Genomic DNA, 22,198 nt, shown 5'->3' with positions numbered 1-22,198 from the left:
AAAGCCATTGTGTGAAAGGTTGTTGGGAAACAGGATATTCTGATGGTCTCAAAGTATCACACCACAGATTATTACTAATTACAAACAAATCACCTTTACCATGAAGAGACCTGATTGTCCCCCCTTTAACCAAGTAATCAAAGTTGGCATCACCAGCCTTGGCATAACAGGTATCACAAGTCTCCTGAAGTGAAGCAATAAGAAAGAAGTACATAATATCACCTTTATACTATTGTTGCCAAAAATGAAAAATGTTTGACTTGTATCTAACCAGAGAGAAACAGTGTGATAAATCCAGAATGTGTGACATCCTGTAATACAACTGACCTAAGAGCACTTGTTGTGCACACTAAAAAATACTTGTAGGTGGAGGGCTTGTTCTAGAGTAAATGATCTTAAAAAGACATAAAAACCAAATGTAATGTGTGAACCTTGATTGGGCTCTGGATCCTGGGGACAATTGGGGAAGATTGACTATGGATGGCTTATTACATGTGTTATGGAACTTTTGTTAGTTTTCTCAGATGTGATAATGATTCAGTGGTGATAGAGGAAAATGTTCGTATTTTTAGGAGATATAAATTTGCAAACTGAAGTATTTGGATATAACATATCATGTAGTTTGCATTCAAATGGTTCAGAATTTGCTCCCACAAATATGGCAAAATGTTAAGTTAGTGAATCTAGGTGAAGGGATCTCGGTGTTCATTGTACTATTTTTCTTTCAATTTGTTTGAAAATCTTCACAGTGAAAGTTGGGGGAAAAGGTTACAATATATGATACTGCTGAAGAGAAAAATGTTGAAAAGTTTGTGTGCATGAGAAAATATACACATATTCTATTGCCTTCTATCAACTTTTGACACCTCTTTCTTTCCGTGCCAGTGGTTTGGATAATAAGTGCTCTGTGTATCCTCTGACGTTTGACAAAAATGAAAACATGGCTGCCAAAAAGAAGTCCGTTGCTATGCATACAAACTACCTGTCAGCCTGCAGCTTCACCAACTCTGACATGCAGGTAAGTAAGGGCCCGCGTGCTGCATCAGTCTGCTGGAGAGCAGGGTACGTGGTGGAAAAGTCGCAAGGACAGTAAGCTTTTCCTGTGTCCCTCTTACCAGGAGGGGTGTGCTCCAGCACTTGGCTCAACAGAAAGCTGCTTTTGTTTCTCACTGGTTATTATTTGTAATAGAATCAGAAATGAGGAAAGTCGGGGCTATTGGTTGTTGACAGAGTTGAGATAAACTGCATACTGTATGGCACATCCTCCTCTAATTGACTTGGGGTGGGAGTGGATCAGGGAACTTTGGGGTGGTGGGAATTCCTATCTCCCTGTCTGAGACGTGGTCCTAAGGTACTTACATGTGTAAAACTTCACCGAGCTTCCGAGCTTCAGAGTTGTGCACTTTGCACACCTCGCTGAACCTGTTTTACACTCGTTTTAACAAATATAAAAAGAAAAAGCTTCAAATAGTAAATCTGCCCTACTTTGAATAAATCATAAAGTAAAAACAATACAACTTCCACACTTCAGCTACATTTTCTTCACAAGTGGTAAATGCATGCAGTAGTTTGTTTATTCACACATATTCAGCAAACCTTTCTAGGTGTCCACGATCCACGTTGCCAGTACTACCTGGCTCTGGGGCTGGAAGAAAACTTGGTCTCTGCCCTTAGGGACCGTCAGTGAAACAAGTCGTGACTGAACAGCCGGGAAGGCTGGGAGCTCAGAGCAGGAGCGGTGGTCACAGCCTTGGAGGGCAAGAGTATTGCCAGTGAGGTGTGAGGGGAGCACCGTGAGAGGCAGGCAGCCTGAGAAGTGGGCAGGGCCAGATCACAGGGGCGCTGACTGCCTGGGCTGACCCTATAGATGGAAGGGAGCCATTGCAGGGTGTGAGGCAGATTGGGGTTTAAGGAAAGCATCTCAGTCAGACTGAAGCCCTCTGTGGCTGACTAATGTCGGGAGGGCAGGGGAGGCTGGTGACTGGGAGACCAGGTGACTGCGTAATTTTTTAATTGCTGGCAAGAGGGGTATTGAGGCTTGGAGTGCAGTGTTTACACCTGTTGTCTGTGACCAGGAGCCTTGCAGACCTGTACAGTAGCGGCTGCTGTGGCCACAACCAGATGCCCTTGAGCCTGAGGAGCAGCCAGAGCAACAGAGGATGCTTAGTCTGGATGAAGGCAGACTCAGGGGGATGCAAGGCCAGTGGGTTGTCAGGCACCTGAAGTGTCTCTGATGGAGACCTGTCACCCTCCCTCTGTGTTGCCACAATGCTGGAGGTGGGGATCAAAGGGGACACCTCTGAGGGAGAAAGTGCTTTCTTCCTAACAGGCAGTTAGCCAGAGACAGAGGAAAAAGGGAAGTCGCACTGGTTACACTGGCTACCTCGGCAGAGTGCAGGTCTTGGCTCAGAGTCAGACGGCGGGGATCCAATCCCGGCCCCATAGTGCCCTAGCTGGTCAGTCCTAAACAAGGTTTTCTTCTCTATTTTGTCTCACCTGCAAGTGAGGATGGTAATAAATTCCTCCCTCATAAGGCTTTCTGAGAATTAAATGAGATGATTCGTGTAAAATACTTAGTACAGTCCCTGGTAAATACCAGTGTGTTAGTTCTTACTGTGTTGTTATTATTAATATTAACACAAAGCTTCATGGGTGAGTCAGACACACACCTGGTTTGGGTACCAGTGAACTAAGGAACCTTAAGCTTCCTTCCATCTCTGGGACCTACCGTGTTTCCCTGAAAATAAGACCTAGCTGGACTATCAGCTCTAATGCGTCTTTTGGAGCAAATATTAATAATAAGACCCGGTCTTATATTATAGTAAAATTATAATTATAACATATCTAATATATAGTTATATAATTATATATATAGTTATATAGATATATAACTATATTATATTATGTTATATTATATTATATCATATCATGTCATATATCATATCATGTCATACCCGGTCTTATAGTAAAATAAGACTAGGTCTTATATTAATTTTTGCTCCAAAAAATGCATTAGAGCTGATGGTCCGGCTAGGTCTTATTTTTGGGGAAATATGGTAGGATGAAAAAAGAAAACCTCAAGTGGCTGGTATAAGACTATGGTATTAAGCCTGCAAATTCTTTGCCTTCCAGAATAAACGATGGTGAGTTAGAGGTTCTGTTTGGTGCCTTTATCATAATGAATGTTTGGTTTTTAAATTTTGTTTATACTTCTATTGTAATGAAGATCACAAAATATATTTAAAATTTTTAAATATTAAGAATTTACTTTTAACTTTTAAAAAGCGTTCATTTCTTTGATTGAAGAGTATGGTAGGGAAAATTCCCATATTAAAGAGCTTGACTGTGGTAATTGTTTAAAGCAGGTTGTTTGGACCTGGTGTCCCCAAAAGAGTGCAGATTTTGACCCTTTGCAAGTCTTAGAACAAGAATGGGGTGGAGCATCCACTAGTATGGGCCTGGAAAGATGGGAGGAAATTGTAGCATATTACAAAGTACAAGAACCCAAATTAAGACACGGTCCGAGTCTTGGGTGTTCACAAGCTACTTTTACCCATCCTGCTCATTGTGCTGAGTGTACACTTGAGGGAAGTTGAGGCTGGAGGGAGGAGCTTTGCGGCCGTGGAAATTCCCCACATTTGAGAGCTAGCCCCCCGAGTGGCATTTTGAGGAAGGTCTTGGGGACCAGGCCCAAGAAGCCCGAGTGCTCCAGAATTCACCCAGTTCTTGCTCCAGGGAGATGCTCCAAAGCAGCCTCTCCTGGCTGCAAAGATCTCCCTGGCCTCCCAGACTGCCCCGCAGAAAACCCATGCCCAGACAGCGCAGCCTGCGAGCACAAGGCCAGGGTAGGGGCAGATTCCCCTCCTTATAGTGTGTTCCCTCCCTGCAGAAGAAAGGAGAGTCTTTATAAGTGCTAGGCCTAGCATGTAGGAGAGAAGGGGGAGAACGTGAAGGAGGGAGGGGGAGGCAGGGTGAAGACCACCAGTGCATAGAAACTGGAGGTGCAGCAGGTCAGTGGGTGCACTGAATGCCTTAAGGCCTGGTTCCTGTTTTCTTTCCTCAACTATCAGTAATTACCACCCCCAGAGGGCCCTCGGTTGTGGCCGCTTACACTGTCATAGCTACTTCCTGCACAGTCTTATCACCTCATCCAGGCCCTGAGCAGCTAGAAGGTGGGGCATAGGGAGGCTCTGCTATCCAGGGCTGAACCCCTTGTGGTTTCCCACATGGCTTCTCAAGATCAAACTAGCTCCAGGGTAATGCAGTGCAGTCAACTAAGTGGATGAGCCCAGGAACCCTGGATACCACTGCCTTTCTCCCAACTCCACAAAGACAGGCCCAGCCAGAGCCCAAGCCTCACGCAAAATGGCGGTAACAACAATTAGAACCCTAGCTCTGCCCCCATGCCTCTCCCCAGGCACTCTAATGTGGGCCAGCCTTTGTACTTGTAAGCAGTACAGAGGCTGCTGAGGGATAGCTGAACTGACCTGACAGATTCTCTGAAAGTTATCTTTGATCTTATCATCATGCTTGGAAGCTTTCCATACCTGCTTCTTGCCTGCTGGCTAAAGTCCTCATTCTCTACACAGGCACACCTTTCATTCAGTGCAGAGGTACACTGGCACCTGCCGTGCCCTCCCTCCACTTCCCTTCCCTTCCCTTCACCTGGCCAGTTCTCACTTATCCTCTAAGACCAGCACAGGTATTGCCAGAGCAGGTAGGCCCCTCTCAGCCGTCTCCCTGTATTTCAGCACTTCTCACATTCTATTAGAAGTGATCATTGTGTCATCTACTGAGACCGCCAGAAAAACTTGCCATCCAGCACTTCTAAGCTTCTTAGACCTACTGCAGTAAGGGAGAAGCCCAACTTAACACAATATAGCATCTCAAAATGGAGAAATCGGGGAAAGGTATTTGGAGGGTTTCAGGATCCTGGATGGGTAATTTTCAGGTGGGTCTTTCAAGTCAGGAAACTGGTTGATGACCTGATAGCTTTGGATTGGTGAGCCCAGCGAGGTAAGGGTCTTGAAGTGAGTCTTGATGAGCAAGCTACGCATTAGTCTTGGTAAGTTGTTTAGTTGGTTCACAGTCTTATTTTGCAGGAGCGGGTTTTTACTGGAGCAAGCAGCTAGTTTGTTTTTCCTTGGTCTCAGGAAAGCATGCCTCATTCTGGAATTGATTAACATGGGGACAGGGAATTAGGTTGATTCCAGATGTAACCACCAATCCTGTTAAACTGAGCTCCAGGAGAGCAGAGACCAAGACCCAGTCTTTGCGCAAACTGTAATGCCTAGCAGAGCACCTGGGTGTGGTCACACAGCAGAGGCTTGTTGGCCCTGTGCATGCCTGAGTGTCAGCACCTCTCAGTGGCCCTGGGGAGCCGCTGGGGCAGCCCCCTGCTCTGGGAAGAAGCAGCAGTAGGAGAACGTGTCTAACAAAATGCTGCCTCAACCCTCGCTCCTCCAGGTGGGCTCCAGTGACGAGCATCAGCGCCGCCTAGGAGTTTGTAAGAACGACAGAATCTCCCACCCCACCCCAGACTCTACATTAGCAAGCAGGCTGGTGACTGGGGTGCCCATTAATGCTTGAGAAGCACTTTATGTGTCTGGCCTGCACGACGGTGGGGGTGGCTGCTTGTGGGAGCCATTCAGATATTCACAGAGCACGTCTTACACACCAGGCAGGCATATGGCCCTGCAGGTACAGCGGGGAGGCCATCTGGATTTCTGGCTCTAGTGGAGGACAGGCACAGAAACACAGGTCAAGGTCAGTGACAGTGTTAAAAATGGACTTTTTCTTTCTCAGTATGGGAGAAACGCTTCGGCACTTGAATCCAGGTTTAGCGAGGTGTGTGTCTGCATGTTTAAGGTGCCTCCTTCTCCCGGTGGAACTTGAAGCATCCAATGGACTTTCCTCTGACAGCAGTAGTGATGACAATAGTCGTCTTCCTGTCCTTGTCTTCGGGCAGATCCTGACGGCGAGCGGAGATGGGACGTGCGCCCTGTGGGATGTGGAGAGCGGGCAGCTGCTGCAGAGCTTCCATGGGCATGGGGCTGACGTGCTCTGCTTGGACTTGGCCCCCTCAGAAACAGGAAACACCTTCGTGTCTGGGGTAACGACCCAAGGGAAACCTCTCGGGGTCTTCCAGGGAGGCTTGTGGTGGCAATTCTTACCAATTCCGGACAGTTCCCTGGAAGGGGTTGCAGAAATGGTTCTCAGCGCCCCACTGCACCCCCAGGGCCCACTGCTATGGTGGCACTTGGTGGGCAGTTACAGTGCTGGCTGTGAGGGTCTCCCATTCTACCGCTGACATTCAACAGTCTATAGAGGAATCTGGAATATTCTCCTGGTATGAATGCTGCAACTCAAGGTACATATCTGCCACATTTAAAAGCGTCATTCCTCAGATAAGTAGCAGAAAGTTAGCATCTGAGAGCATTAGAAACATCCACAAGGGCACGAGCCGGTCAGACGGTACTGAGGTGAGGCATCCCTGTGGTGTGATCAGGGCTTTGGGGCTGGTGGGAACTCTCCCGCTCCAACTCTGCCGGCCACCATTTCCCTCCCACACACAGGGCACAGGGAACAGAGCATTGGAAAGCTTAGAGAGGAGCTAAAGCCACAGTGGGGCACCAGCGTAAGAGTCAGGATAACTGGCTTCCAGCTTTGCCACCTAAATTTTATCATCTTTAAATTGGGCATGATATATAATAATACTTGCATCCTGCCCCCTTTCCCAGGATATCTGAGTAACAGGTGAAAGAGTTTACAATATGCTATGCACATGGGAGAGGCGAGTATGTCTGTGGAAAACTGGGTGTAAGACTGGAGACCTCAGCTGGCTGCCCTGACCCCGAGTCCTCTCTCACTTCAATCAGGAGACAGTGGTGAGAGAGGATGGTGACGTACGCACTGTGGAATGACAGTTGCAGCTGGGAGACATAAGGGCCCTTTGCTCCGAGCCCCCTGCATCTTAGTTCTGGGCCTCAGACAAAGGCTCTGTGGCCTCTAAATAGCAGGGACCCCAATTTTCTAATTGGGTATTTGGCCATATCGGTATATGTTTCATTCTTGTTCCCTTGTATACCTGTATTTATCGCTCCTCAACCACACTGTTAACTCAAGTTGTCAATGTCATTGTAGATGATTTTGTGTCTTTTCGGAGCACTAAACTCCATCTGATTTAGTGTCCTCTAAAGGTTAGAAGACACTCCTGATTCCTTTGTCCACAGTCTCAGTCAAGACTCTGAGTGCTGAACCCACAGCGGGTCTTGCTGAGATATCAGTTATGGTACCTCATCCCACCCTTTCCTCTGAGTTGAAACCAACAACTTGGACACTGATTTTAAGCCATTACTTCTTCGATATGACTATTGAGCGTCTACAGCACATTACCCAAGCTTGACAACAGGACCACTCTGCAGGAATTTATCAAAATTCTCCTAGAACCATGATAGTATAATGGGAGAGCCTCATGTTTATGATTCTCTGGGTCATGTTGGCAACCTAGAGAGAGTGTTTACTTTACAGGTGTCGAGGCAGAAGCCCAGAGAGATGTCTTGCCCAGGCCACAAGCTATCTGCTTACAGGGCCACGACTGGGCTCCTAGGTTGCGGATTCCCAGCCCAGCATACTGTTGGGGTACTGGTACTCCACCTTTGTTCAGGGATGCTCCAGACACCTGAGGAAAGATGGGAGGTCCCACCATGCACCCTCTGTCTGCCTGCCCTCCCCTTTGAGCTGAGAGAGGCAGAAACAAAGAGGAGGGAGGAAGGAACGGGAAAAATGAAGAGAAGGCAAATGTCCAGGGTAAGGTGAGAAGTAGGCTCTGGAGAGTTTGCACCAACTCAGAAAGGTGTGAAAAAAGAAAACATTCTATAGGAGGAAGCTGGGTCCTTCCCTCACTCCCCACCATCATTCCCCAAGACCTAGTTCTGGCCTTCTAAGGGCTTATTAGTTGAGGAAAGTGGTAAAAGCTAGTCTCAGAAAAGCATGCCGTCAACCAACTAGTAATGGGAAGTAAATGGTGTCTAATGGGAAATAATGGGATTCGTGCTTGTCTGTAGACAGTCCTTTCAATGGCCATGACTCTGGGTAACTTTGCACTTGTAGGGATGTGACAAGAAAGCAATGGTGTGGGACATGCGCTCCGGCCAGTGTGTGCAGGCCTTTGAGACACACGAATCTGACATCAACAGTGTCCGGTCAGTGAGTAGATTGTTTGCGTTGCATCTCTGTTCTCCATTCCTCCCCGGCCTGGGATCATGCCCAGAAACCGCCTCAGGCTCAGTTTCCTTGACTGAAAGCGGCCTCCCCAGCAAGAGGCTGATTTGTGGTGGGCCTGAACAGCACTCCAGATCTTTGGAGAATTTTTATTTAGTTATAGTAGAGGGCAGTTGACATTATCCTTCCTAAATCGAGTCAGTACTTCTCATTCATTCATTCAACACGTATTTATTGTGTACTTAGATGCTAGGCATTATTCCAGGAACTGGAGACACAGTTGTGAACAAGCTAGACAGGAAACAGCACAAAGCACAAATAAACAAATGTACAATATAATTTATAATACTGATAAGTGCTATGAAAAAAGTAAAACAAGGGGATGGGATGGGATGAGTCAGGAAATGCCTTCTCTGAGAAGGTAACATTTAAACTGAATCCAGGATGATGCATGAGCCTGGTTTGCAAAGAGCTGGGCAAAGATGAGATATTAAGGGACCTAACAAGAGGCCACAGAATTGAGTAGGGGGGTCGGGGGGTTAACATGATCTATATTTTACCTTTAAACAATCACTCTGGCTACTGTATGGAGCAAGACTGGAAGTGTGAAGGCCAGTTAGAAGGTTGTTCTGTGAGTTCAATAAAGAAATGATGACGGCTGGAGCTAAAGACAACATAGCGGCAAGTGTCTGGAATTGGGACGGGTCTGAAATTTTACCTGACCTGCCAAGCTGTCCAGTTAGGCTGCCACAGGTTCATGGATGCTGGTAGAAGACACGAGAGTCCTGGGTTAGAGATGAAGGCCAGTTTATTAGTCAGAGTAATGGCAGTATCCAGAGTATCAGCATTTTTGTGCCGGTTGCCTGAGCTCCAATGCCACAAGGTGACATGAAAAGAGCTAGATGACACCTGCACATGCAAGGGGTCGTATTAGAGGAGAAGAACCCTGAACGTAAGGAACCCAAATCTTTGTAAGAGACAGTAAACAGTGATCCATTTACTAAGACCAGAAGACTGGAGGCAGTGCAGGTAAGAGGTGGTAGTTGCACATGGATTTTGGAGCTCTGTTTTGGGCAAGTTAAGTTTGAGGGGCCTGTTATACAACCAAGTGGAGATGTCAAGTAGGTAGCAGGATCTATGAACTGGATCCCAAGAGAGAAGTCAGGACTTGACATATAAATTTGGAAGGTGGCACTTTCAAGACAGTGTATAAAGTATAATCACCCCAGAATCTTCATTATGCTTAGTGGAAAACACTAGAGTTGTTTCCCTTAAAAGCAAGAACAAAATAGGAAGAACTTATTTACTTCAGTAGCACAAACATTAGAAATGTCCAGCTCTCAAATATGGGATAAGGAAAAAGACTATTACTTTTTGCAGATATGGAATAATTACCTAGAAAATCAAGGGAAATCAATCCAGAAATTACTATAGGTAGTCAATGAAGTTAGAATAGATCAATAGAATATAAGGATAGAATATAAAGCCACAAAAATAAATTATATATTCATGAAATACAGCTTAAAAATGCACATTCTCTCACCCGTGCTTTTCCCTGCATCCTGGACACTCTAACGGCCATTGTTCTATCAGGTCTCAGCATAGGCTTCCGTCTCTCCAGGAAGCCTGACTATGGAGAAGAGAATGACTGTAACAGAAGTAATCATCATTTATTGAGTGCTTTTTTACTTGGCCACCATACCTCATTCTTTGCATATACTGTCTTATTCCATCTTTACAGCAGGGAATGTGCATTATCATCCTCACGTTTTAGATGAGGAAACTGAGGCTGGGCGAGGTGAAGTCACTTGGCAAAAGTATCCCATGTAGTAAGTGGTCAATGCTGAGATATGCACGTGGCTCTGTGTATCCGATTCCAATGTCTGTGTATCCGATTCCAATCACTTTGTCATCCCTGAGCTCTGAGTCCAGTCTTCGGAATGAGGTGATCAAGGGGAAGCTATGGCTCTGGGGACCTGCTCTGTATTCAGTGCCTGGTGTAGATACACATAGTATCTCATTTACTCCTTACCAACACTCAAGATCAGTGTCACAGCCTCTATTTACAGGGAAGAAAACTGGAGCCCAATGGGTCTGCCAGATGAGCCTCCCTTTCTGGCCCCTGTAATGAGTGGTCCTTGTATCCCTAGAGATGGAGAATCTGACCCAAGGGCCTAACATGAGACAGTCTTCCCAAGTGGTTCTGATGGGCATCCAGGGTTGGGAATCACCACTCTAAATAAAGTACTTTCTCCCTGAACGTCTCTGCAGATACTACCCTAGTGGAGATGCCTTTGCTTCAGGATCAGATGACGCTACGGTAGGTGTCTAAATTATTGAGAGCTTTTCCTATTTGAAAGAAAGATATGCCTACCATTTTATTTTTTTAAAGTAACTTTTTCTTACCATGTGATTTCACTTATATGTACAATCGGAAAAACAAAATAAATGAACAAAACAGTAACAGACTCATAGCTACAGAGAACTGATAGTTGCCAGATTTGCAGGGGTGGAGGTGATGGGCTGGGTGGAAAAGGTGAAGGGATTAAGAAGTACAAATTGGCGGTTACAAAACAGTCATGGGGATGTAAAGTACAGATAGGGAATATAGTCAATAACATTGTAATAACTATGTATTGTGCCAGGTGGCTTTTAGACTTATCAGGGGATCACTTCCTAAATTATATAAATGCCTAACCACTATGCTGTACCCCTAAAACTAATATAATATTGAATGTCAATTGTAATTGAAAAATTAAAAAATAAAATAACTTTTTTTCTGATAACAAAAGTAGTATGTATTCAATGAAGAAAACTTGGGGGGAAATTAAATTATCTTAATCTCCCTACCCAAGAAAAATCACAATTGGGTGAATTCCTTAACGTCTCTTTTTAAACAAAATGCTTTCTAATTTGCTTTTTTCACTTAGCAATAAATTGTGAACATTTTCCCATGCCAATGAACATTTTTCTATATTATGTTTTCTTAATGATTGAATAGTTTTCCATGTTATGGACATGCCATCATTTAGTTAACCAATCTTCAATTTTTGGACATTTAGGTTTTTTCCAAGGTTTCTTTTTCTGTTAAAAACACTGCTATAATTAAATATTTTTGGAATTTATTATTTCCTTAGAATTAATTCTCAGACATGAATTTACTCAGTTAAAAATAGGCCTAGTTTTAAGGCTTTTGATACTAATTGAAAAAAATATGTTGACCAATTTTTCAAGAGGAAAATAATACCTTCCTGTGCCCTGAAAATATCAAGTATCTTAATAAATAATGGGTTTCATTCTGAGTTACTACTGTGGAAAAAAATTGCAAAGGAATAGATTGAGAGTTTTGATAATAATGAAAATTTAAAACTTCTGTAGGTCAGAAAATATACAACAAAATATGTGGGGTTTTTTTTAAGATTATTTAATGATAGAAAATGCTCATAACATTATGCTCATAGAAGTAATAAACATCCATCCCATTTTAATACACACGTAAAATAGAAATAAGACTGAAGGAAACAGCCTAGATATTAATAAATACCACTAGGATTTGGAGTGACTTTTATTTCCTTCTTTATGCATTTCTGAGTTTTTCTGAATTTTCTTCAATGAATATGTGTTCTTTATCAGAAAGAAAAAAGGGTTTCATTTTTGTTTTTGTACCCAAAAAAACCTGTATTTACTATTTATTTAAATCTCCAGTGATCCCTAGAGATTAATAAGGAACAGGATTGAGGGAGAAAATACTAGGAAAGAAAACGAAAGAGGTATTTCCCTTACTCCTCAAACTACACAAGCACCTGCTGGTAGCTCTGTGGTCATTGTGTCCCCAACTGGAGCCAGAAGTAAGTGCTTCCTTGTCTGTTTGCACTGCAGTGTCGCCTCTACGACCTCCGGGCAGACAGGGAGGTCGCCATCTATTCCAAAGAGAGTATCATATTTGGAGCATCCAGCGTGGACTTCTCCCTCAGTGGTAAGATTTTATTTCAGAAACTTTTCCCAGGACTGTAAAACAGGACCTAAATGAGACCCAGCTCTCTCTCAAGTGGCCCCTCAGCTAAACTCCCTGTGGGGCAATATGCTAAATAGTCTATTTTGTGCCAGTTTTCTTCCACTGCGCTTCTTGACACCCTCACCACCACCACCCCCCGCCCCCACTTCACCCTGCCCTCAGCAGCTTCCCCTAGCCTCTTTCACTTCAGGGGAAGTTAGGGCTGTGCCCACCTAATACTGTTCTTCGAGACAATGATGGATCAACACTCATGTGCAGTGCCGTAGGCTTTTCCTCCCCAGCCTTCCATTCTCCTCTTCATACTCGAAAAGGGACTTTTTTCAGAGGTGGAGGTTATAAAGCAAGAGTCCCTTTCTCAGTGCTCTGAAGCTCATGGCACCTCTGCCCTCACAGCTGGGGAGGCTGCTAGTGAACGTTAAGGCAGCCCTGATATGCTGGGTCACTGGACCACTCAGTTTCCCCAGATGCCCCCTGTTCTACAACTGCATGCTGCTACTGCTGCCTGAAACATCTTTTCTCTCCCTTCTCTGCACAGCAAACTCCTATTCAACCCTCAAGAGCCAACTCAAATGTTGCTTCCTCTGCAGTGCCCTCCTTCATCCCCTTTCCTTTATGATCACATAGCATGTTACACATACCTGAGCACTTCCATTATAGCCCTTACTACACGGTGCCACAATGGTTTATGTGTCTGCCGCCCACCACCACCCACCACAGGGGACAGCAGCACACATTCTCCTCTTTGAATCCCCAGGGCAAAGCACAGTGCCTGGTACATAGTGGGCACTAAATCAGTGTTGGTTGGTTGGTTGGTTGAATGAATGAATGAATGAATGAACAAACGATTGAACGAACAAATGAGTGAGCAAGTGAGGGAGTGAGAGTCATGAAAAGAAAAACAGGAAAGAAGGAACCATCACATCCTCCTGCTTCCAGGTCGCCTGCTGTTTGCTGGCTACAACGATTATACCATCAATGTCTGGGATGTTCTCAAGGGATCCCGAGTCTCCATCCTGTTTGGACATGAAAATCGCGTTAGTACTCTACGAGTTTCCCCTGATGGGACTGCTTTTTGCTCAGGATCCTGGGATCATACCCTAAGAGTAAGAGAGAAGTTTTTCTATTTTACTCGGTGTGTGAGAGGAGGAACGATTGGCTTTCTTGAACAAGCAGAGATCAGAGTAAGCCAGGAGAGGCCCAGGCAGCCAAGCAGAGCTCTAATTTCAGCTCTGCTCATAGCCACAGCAGGAGTGAGTGGCTGGGAGAGGTAGTGAGTTCCCCATCAATGCAGGGGTTCAAGCATAGATTAAACACCTATGTATCAGCATGTAGTTGAGGGAATTGTTGGGCTAGGTGATCCAAAAGTTTCCTTTTGACCCTAAAAGTCTGATTCTTAGTCTAGCCTTTGACATAGCAAATGGCCAGTCTCGCCTTCCAGAAGTGCAGGGTTCTTCTGTGCTCACAGACCCCCATGAAACCCACAGAGAGGCTTTAGAAGGCCCATGAAGCCCCTCACATTATATGCCAAATTGTGTGTGTGTGCATTTTTCCAGGAAGTGTCCTCATGGCTTTTATTAAATTCTCAAAGAGCTCCATGACGTTGTCAGATGTTGGCTCCCCAGAAATACCGCCAAAATAGTCTGTTCATAAAGCAAAGCTTAGCACGTTATGGAAGATCACAAACTTAACAGTCTTAGTAGCAGCTCAGAAGGAGAGAGCAAAGGCAGATATTTATGAGGTTTTAGGGGTTTAAGGCAGGTCTTTTGGTGGAGGGACTTAATCAGGATGGGACAAATTTGTGGCATACTAGTTTAAGATTGCTGGGCACAGCCTGGGGGGTAAGAGAGGGTTTCGAAGACAGTCTTGAAAGGTGACCAGTCGTTTGATGCTCTGTATTGTTCTGAGAAGTGAGTGTCTCTTCTAAAGAGGGTATTTGATTGAGTAGTCTAGTCTTAGGGTAAATAGAATGATTTTTGCAAAGTTCCTGAAACAAACAGTCAAGTTATTTGTGACTTCATCTTCCTGGGCAAGAGTTTTCTAAATTAGTGTAGTTGTGTTAATGGACCCAGTGAGCTGTGTGGGTACAGTTGGTTTCAGTTGTCAGCCTAAGAGTAACCACTTCCTAGTAAGGAGGCCACAGATGCCCTTCAGACGATTAACTAAGGGGGAGGGGCAGTCAGGTCCTAAGAAGCACCTTTGAGTTGCTGAGAATAAAGTCTTGTTTTTCCAAGACATGAGAGTGCTCTATTCTGTATGGAGTGTGTGTGTGTGTGTGTGTGTGTGTGTGTGTGTGTGTGTGTGTGTGTTTGTGTGTGTGTGTAAGAGACTTTTTGTCTCTTTAAACTCAAGTTTTACAAGCCGTTAACTACTAATGGACTAACAATTATCTGTGTCTTTGCAGGTCTGGGCATAATCGTTTTGGAATACATAGATAGGCATCTGAGGATAGAATTTGAAATCGTCACATGTAAATAGACCTTACTTCTGGAAGATTTGAGAGTTTATCACACCTTAGCTTAAGGGAGCAACTCCATGGTTGAAAGTTCACCAAACATCTCCAATATTACTATTAAAACCACCACCCCTGGAAAAATACTACTGTGAGCCTTCAGCACTAGGAGAACATCTTCAAGTACAATCTTTCTCGTTTTGAACACTTTTTAAAATGTATTTGTTTTTAAGGTTATTCTTAATTATACTAATCTCAACTCTATTACCAACAGAATTCAGCATTTAATACAGTCCATATTATTTCCTTGAATCAAATTTGTTTCCAGAGCACTTTAAAATCTGATTTTTTTCTCAGTGTGCACTGTGACTTTTGGAACCTTCCAGAAGTGCTAATTTTAGGGGATTGTATGAGAAGGACTGTGTTAATTGATCTGTGATAGAAGACACTTCCAATTCCAAATGTAATTAGACAAAATCACTTTTTTTCAATGTGTTTTTATTGTAAAGGGTCTTTTTCAGTCTTGCATCCTATTGTTTTTTTTCCAGATAAAACATTTTCATCTATGTGAACTGTTATAAATGAAGCAGAGATATGCATAAAATGGACAGGATGTTTGATTACAAATTATGTGATAATGTGATATATCACGTTATCACTTGGACGGAATATTTTCTTTCGAGGGAAAAGCTAAATGCTGTTTGTGACAGAAATGCTTCTCAGAACAACCCAAACCTTTCTGTATGGGAACACAAAACAGTAAACTTATATAAAAATCTATTACTAGTATTAGACACATTAGGGTTAGTAGTATCTACTCAGCCTAAAGTGGATCTTTGTCTATATCCATCATACTCATATTTATTGCATTATAAATATAATTATACAAATTAATTGCTATGTCTCAAATGATAATGTCTTTGTTTCTCTTATACTGAGGAAGAAATAGCATAAAAGATGTCTTTATTTGAAATTCTGCAATTCCTTCTGGAAAATACCAAGTGTTTTTATTACAGGATCCCTTCTTTTCCTTCTTTTCCCTCTGTTTGTTTTTAAAAGTGTAGAGGCTTATTCTTTGTTTTAGAAAATGCCTCATTCATAAAGAAGGCATGCATTACTTAGGGACATAAAAAGTCACCTCAGACACTAAAAATCATTCCAGGGTGGGGCTTGCCCTGTGGTTGGCCCAGGGTCTGACAGGCCAGGTTCTGTGGTACCGGAGGAAGGGCTGTGTATGCTGAGTCCCCTGGGTCATCGGGTCTCCTCTCTTAGCTCTGCTCCAGCCTGGCCCTTCTCCTACTGATAATTCTGGCTTTGCAGGCCCAGCCCCAGGCCCTGCTGCTTAGAGACACCCTTGTGGAGCGGGAGCCAGCACAGCCATCAGACAGGCCTGGACCTGGTGCTCTTGTCGACCTACAACCTAAGGGAGGGTACCAGGACCACCCTCAAAACCTTGGTCAGGTATCATAATGGACCAGTCAGTCAACAATCAGCCATCAGTTCTCTTTAAATAAACTAAGTGGTTATATTCAGTCATTTGCCAACCAAATATGTACTGAGGCTTTTACTGCACAGCAGGCCCTGGAGTAGAGAGAGAAATGTAAAGGGGCTCTGCCTCCGAAGAGCCCAGAGGAAAGAAGGGAGCATGGTCCAGAAGGATCATTTTTCAGTCGCCTTTTCCCTCTTCCTCCAGTGGATTCATCTAGGCACGGGCTCGGGGAAATGGGCACAAGGTCTCCCCAGCTCCTGCCAGCTGCTGAGGGTGACAGGCCCCACAGTGTGCCCCATGGAATTCCTGAGCTCTGCTCCCAGAACATTCCAGTTTGCTGCTGGTCTTCTGGTTATGGCATCCCCTTCCTTCTCTCCCACGGACCCTATCGTGTCTCTGCACTCTGACTTGGGCCTCCCAGAAGGGAAGGAAGACAGGGCAAAGAAAAAGTCACCTAGACTGAGGGGGAACAAATTCAGGCTTATACGTTTGGAGAGACGGGAGCCTCTTCAGTATAGATGCAAAATGGCTCATAACTTTCCAGTCAGATAAGCGACTTTAGGGGCCCTGTGAAAGTATTCCCTGGACAACTTACTCACCCCATGGCCAGTAAGCCACCTTCCCTGTAAGTGTTTCTTCTTACCGTGGGTGTGGGTTAGTATTCGTTGATGAATTACTTGGTTGGGAACATACTACACTATGTGGAGACTCAAGGGTAAACTCCAAGGAAAAAACTGTATTTTGCATATTGGTAATAATGCTGAATGGAGTTTTTCAATCCGTTTTCCATTTTTTAGAGGACTTGTGGTTAAGGGGACAGATGGATGTGTCCCCAGGTGTGTGTAGCCTTGGACACCCCCTCCCCAGCCAAAGAGAAGGGTTAGGCAGGAAAGGAGTCAGGTAAGGAGGTGGGCAGTGATGGGTATTTATGGGAAATACCTGTGAACTGAAATCAAGGCAGCTGCTTTGGGGAGGGCAGCCAGCCTCTCAGAGGTGGGCCCAGCTGCCGCCCTGTTCTGGAATGAGCCAGAGGCCAGAGGCAGGCCCTCCATATCCACTTCGTCTCCCCTCCTTGACCTCCACACCCCACTGACATATAAGTGGCTTGATGGCAGCACAAGATCATAAAGGCCTTTACATCCTGTGCCCTCAGAGTGTTTGGCCAGCTGGCTGGAAGGTGGCACCATTGACACTAGGACTCATCCGTACATTAGAGGGGGACAGCATGGTGACAAAGAATGAGCACCTAGGTTCAGACCCAGCTCTACCACTTTTACGGGATATGGGATAATATCCAAGTTTCAGCCTCAGCTTCCTCGTCTATGAATGAGGCCTTTGGCACATCGTCAACAAGCCTCAGTTCCCTGCTTCTTCCCTCTGTCTGTCCACCCGTCCTCCCGTCCCCTGCTCCCTTTCCTGTTCCCTTCCTCTCCCTTCTCTTTCTTTCTCCCCATCCTCCCCCATCTCCTCCCTCCTCTCTTCTCGTTCCACCTTTCTCCTTATAGGCTTACATCACCTCCTCCTCTTCTCCCTCTTTCTCCTCCCTTCCCCCCTCCCTCCCTCTCCCTTCTTCCCTATTCCCCATCCCTTTGCTCTTTCTTCTCTCTCTTCTCCCATTTCCTCCTCCTCCATAAGCAGGCCCCATTCATGCGCCAAATTAGTAATTATCATCAGTTAGGTAATTGGCCAGTGGTTCTCAAAGTTCCTGGTCTTACCATCATCCCTCTACACTCTTAAAATTTGTTGTGGACCCCAAAGAGCTTTTTGTTTATGTGGATTATATCTATCAATATTATCATACTAGAAATTAAAACAGAAAAATTGTAAAACACAAGAATACAGAGGCACACCTTCCACCGTTGATGCTTCCACCACATTTCAGTAGCCTCTAGAAAATTCCTGAGAGAATGAGAGTTTAAAAAGTCACACACAAACACAAAAGTCAGTATTATCATGAAAATAGTTTTGACCTTGGAGGACCCCCCCCCCATAGGGTCCCAGGGACCCTCAGGGTGGGGGGCAGACTTTGAAATCAGCTGATCCTGGTTAATGAGCCCTTTTCAAACACCTCTGTGTGAGACTGCCCTGAGGCCCTTAAGGCCATTAAGGGAAGAAGGGGAGAGAGTAATTGGGGGGAGGAGAGAAGAGGGGCTCAATGAGAGGTCCTCAGAGGGTGCTTTGAGCTACATAGGAGATCCTGGAGGGGCACAGAGAGGCAGTGGTACAAGCTAGAGACCAACTGAAGCCTGTGAACCACTGAAAATCTTAAAGGAGAACACTTGGGAACCTGGGGTAAGCCCAGCTGATAGGTTAAAAAATTAACTGGGATTGGGGCCACACTGGTGCTAACTGGCTTCTCCCCAAACCCAGGAAGGCTGAGTGAGCAGGAATTTGTCGATTTGCATTTCCCAAACTTGCCTGCTGGGTGAACAGGTTAAAAATACAGATCCTTAAGGTCCCTCCCCTGGAGCCCTGGACTGGGAAGGACAAAAGGTGGACCAGGAATTCAGATGAGGCAACTTGAGGAAAGCTCTCAGTGAATCTTCTTGTCTCTGGATCCTTTGTGAGAATGTGAGGCTGAACGCTCGCCCTCTCACTTGTGGTAGGAGAGAATAGGGTCAATTTTCAAAGCATACCACAGAACCCCCCCCCCCCCCCCCCCATTCTCTAGACAGGACTTGGCTAGAGCTAAGCCGGCCTGCAAGATTTGTCAAATCTCCACAGCAGGCTGACTCACGGCCATTCTGGTGAAAGAAAGAATATGTTTGTGTCATTGTAAAAAGGATGGATGCAGACCCTCTAGTGAGGAGATGGGATCAGGAATGATGGTCTGGATTATTTAACCACCTAAATAAACATGAACAATTAAATATAAGTATGGTATGAGCATTCGTGTGAAGACTATGACAACAGGAAATGCCCATCTTTGAACCCAAGATCATCTAACCAATACCCCACTGGTGAACACTTTGTCATAAATCACTGTTTCCATCTGTGCTCCCCAATAATAGGCAGCCTCCCACTCTTAGGTCTACACCCAAGAGAAATGAAAACATATGTCCACACAGAAACTTGAACACATATGTTCATAGCAGCCCAAAATGAAACAACTCAAATGTTCAACAACTGATGAATGGATGAACAAAACATGGTCCAGCCACACAATGGAATATTATTTGGCAATAAAAAAGAATGAAGTACTGATTCATGCCACAACATAGATGAACCTTGAAAATATTATGCTAAGTGAAAGAAGCCAGTCACAAAGGGCCGCATATTGTATGATTCCATTTATATCAAATGTCCAGAATAGGCAAATGCATAGAGACAGAAAGCAGATTGGTGGTTACTTAGGGCTAGGGCTGGAATGAATGGAGAGTGACTGCTAATGAACACGAGATTTCCTTTGAGGTAATGGAATTAGGTAGTGGTGACTGTCAAACAACTCTGTGAATATACTAAAAACCACTGAATTATATACTTTAAAAGGGTGAATTTTATGGTATGTGAATTATAATGAAGCTGTTAAATATATGGTAATATATATTTTATATAAATCCAATATAAAAAAATAGTAGGCAATCGGTCTCTAGCTATTTTCAGTATTAAAAAAAAAAATCATATAGGTAAGGCTCACCAAAGTGTCACATTTTGGTTTTCAGTTAAAAGTGTGACAAGTGAGCATGGTAACCCTGGTTAGTTCAGACTAATAATAAAAGCTCCTCTGTAGAGAGCTTTCATTGTGTGCCAGGCGTTGTACTGAGCACTTTGCGTACACCAACTCACGTGATCCTTGTAACAGCCGTCTGATGCGGTTTCTTACCTCCATTTATTAAGTGAGAAAACTGATCATTATTAACAGTTGCCAATGGCAGGGCCAGAGGATTTATCACTCACTCCAAAGCTATTCCAACTCTAAGAAAAAGCTGTATGCCTGCTGCTCAAATATAATGTTTAAAAAGATAAAGTCATGACACTCTTGCAAACAAAACATGAACATATATCGAAATGTTTATTTAACTCAATGACTGAGGAAACCCGTGGATGTCAAAACCAGTTCAAACGGGAAATTGGTGTGCAGAGATTTATATTCCCTTCCGACAACGTTCATTTGGCTCACTTTAAAGGAATCTCTGATGTTGACAGATGAGGCACTCAGTAGTATGGTTAGCCAGCTTGGAGAGAATTCCGTTGTTACCTGCTGCCATGCCTCTTTGTTCACAGGCCCATAGCGCAGCATAGCGGTGGCTAGGGAAAGAGGCCCCCGGACCCCCCAGAGCACATGGTTTTGTCTACTTGATTATTTAGAGCTCCTCTGCAGTGGTTTCCCTTTGGGGCACCTTCACATGGAGCACAAATATGTTCAGTCTGTGCCCAGTCAGAGGGGTCCAGCCACACCTCTTTCCAAGATTTACTTGTCACCAGTCTTCCAATCCTATTCCTTTCAAGGCCTTCACCATCCAGCCAAACCATCAGCAACTGCCTGTGAATCAATGCAGATCTGTATTCTGGCCATCTCTCGCCCTAGACAGAGTGGACAGTTACATATCTGGCTTGAATATCTGCCCACTGGGAGGATTTTTCTTCCACCGTCTTCATAGTCACCCCTGAGTGGGGCAGTGATGCTATAGCTGTCCACTTTCATGTACCAGCATATCATACAGACCCATCTGTAATCCAGGCTTAAGGTTTTCTCCCACCATCATCTGGTCATAAGCAACCCCTTGGAGGCCATAGGCATAGAATGAGGCAGGAGGCTAAGCAACAGGAAATAGTGTTGCAGGAATTGGAGCCATCTGCTCACACAATTTACTTGTACCTAATGGACCTGCCTGAGTTCAGTCTCATATACCATTTCCACTTGATGACAAATGACTACTGAGCAGGCCCAACCTTATGACTAGCTGCGTCAGACAACATCCGTATCATGATGGCAGTTCAAGCTTCATGGTTACCTGATATCCCTGGTTAGACAGTCAGCCTCTGCCAAGGCCCCGTAGCCAGAACCTGATTCTCAAAAGAATAGCTATCTGTAGAAGAGGACACAGATTTGCTTCTAAACCTAGAGGTCTGTATCCCTATTTGACCAAGTATCATTGAATCTGTTGGATCGTAAGACTCAAATGGTGGAGGATCTTGTACTGTAGCCTGAATGTTCTGCAGAGCCTTCTCTTGCTCTGCTCCCCAATCCACCAGCCTGTACATGGGTGGAAGTTGCCCACTCAAATGTGGTGTGTGTTGCCTCCAAAATCCAGAATGACCTACCACACGTTGTGTCTCGTTTATCTTGTAGGCGATACAAGATGTAGCACTTCATTTTTCACCCTGAGTGGGATGTTTCAACCAGCTCCAGACCACTTGACCCCCCCCCCCAGGAATTTCACTGCTGATCCCAATTTTGTAACCGTCTGTGTCCAATTAAGAGAAAGAAGCCATAGAGGAAAGAGATTATTATAGGAAGTATTAACTATAACGGGATTGGAGTAACAGGGATTGGCCAATAAAAAGTAAAGAGACTCTAAGTAATATAGAATGGTAGCTATAAGAAGCGGCCACTAACCTAGAGCGGAGCTTCTATTATAGTGATAATTAAATTCTACTGTGATGGCCTGTTTCTTTGTCGTCATCACAAGACCGTAGGGTCCTTGAAAGCAGGGACCACATGTCTTGTTCTCCATTATATCTCCAGTGCTAAGAGCGGGAGGCCTAGCACCCCCAAAGGCTCTGAATACCTAAGAGTGAATAAATGAATACAGCCAATATGGGCACTCTAGCAGCCCACAGCATTATCCTGTTTCCTGCTACATATGTCAGACCCAAAGAAAAGTATCTCCACTCACACCTGGATGCTTCCCTGCAATTGAAGGGCTCATGATCCTCGCAAGGAAGCCCCCAGTGGAGGCTTGTGTGTAGCCTTTGTCAACCTCTACTTAAGGGAAATGTCTAACCGAACTTCTCAGACTGTCTTCTCCAGGTTCTTAGTCCCCAGGCCGCGAGTTAACCCCAAAGAGTTTCACTCTGA

The 22,198-nt window shown here is 44.6% G+C and overlaps 1 protein-coding gene across 1 annotated transcript in view; it reads left to right on the top strand.

Annotated features, from left to right (window-relative positions):
• GNB5 (G protein subunit beta 5) overlaps positions 1-15,581 on the top strand; it is a 34,812-nt gene extending 19,231 nt beyond the window's left edge. Inside the window, exons 5-11 of the mRNA XM_019747080.3 lie at positions 886-1,018; positions 5,969-6,112; positions 8,113-8,204; positions 10,495-10,543; positions 12,103-12,199; positions 13,175-13,341; positions 14,640-15,581. Of these exons, the coding sequence (XP_019602639.1) occupies positions 886-1,018; positions 5,969-6,112; positions 8,113-8,204; positions 10,495-10,543; positions 12,103-12,199; positions 13,175-13,341; positions 14,640-14,651 (694 nt within the window). The 3' untranslated portion in view covers positions 14,652-15,581. The remainder of the gene's footprint in view (positions 1-885; positions 1,019-5,968; positions 6,113-8,112; positions 8,205-10,494; positions 10,544-12,102; positions 12,200-13,174; positions 13,342-14,639) is intronic.
• The last annotated feature ends 6,617 nt before the right edge of the window (positions 15,582-22,198 follow it).

The sequence above is a fragment of the Rhinolophus sinicus genome, chromosome 3, assembly GCF_057876585.1.
Source record: "Rhinolophus sinicus isolate RSI-liver-muscle chromosome 3, RSI-T2T, whole genome shotgun sequence".
NCBI classification, from domain to species: Eukaryota; Metazoa; Chordata; class Mammalia; order Chiroptera; family Rhinolophidae; genus Rhinolophus; species Rhinolophus sinicus.
The sequence above is the reverse complement of the archived record's forward strand: the minus strand, read 5'-3'. Positions and strand labels throughout refer to the sequence as shown.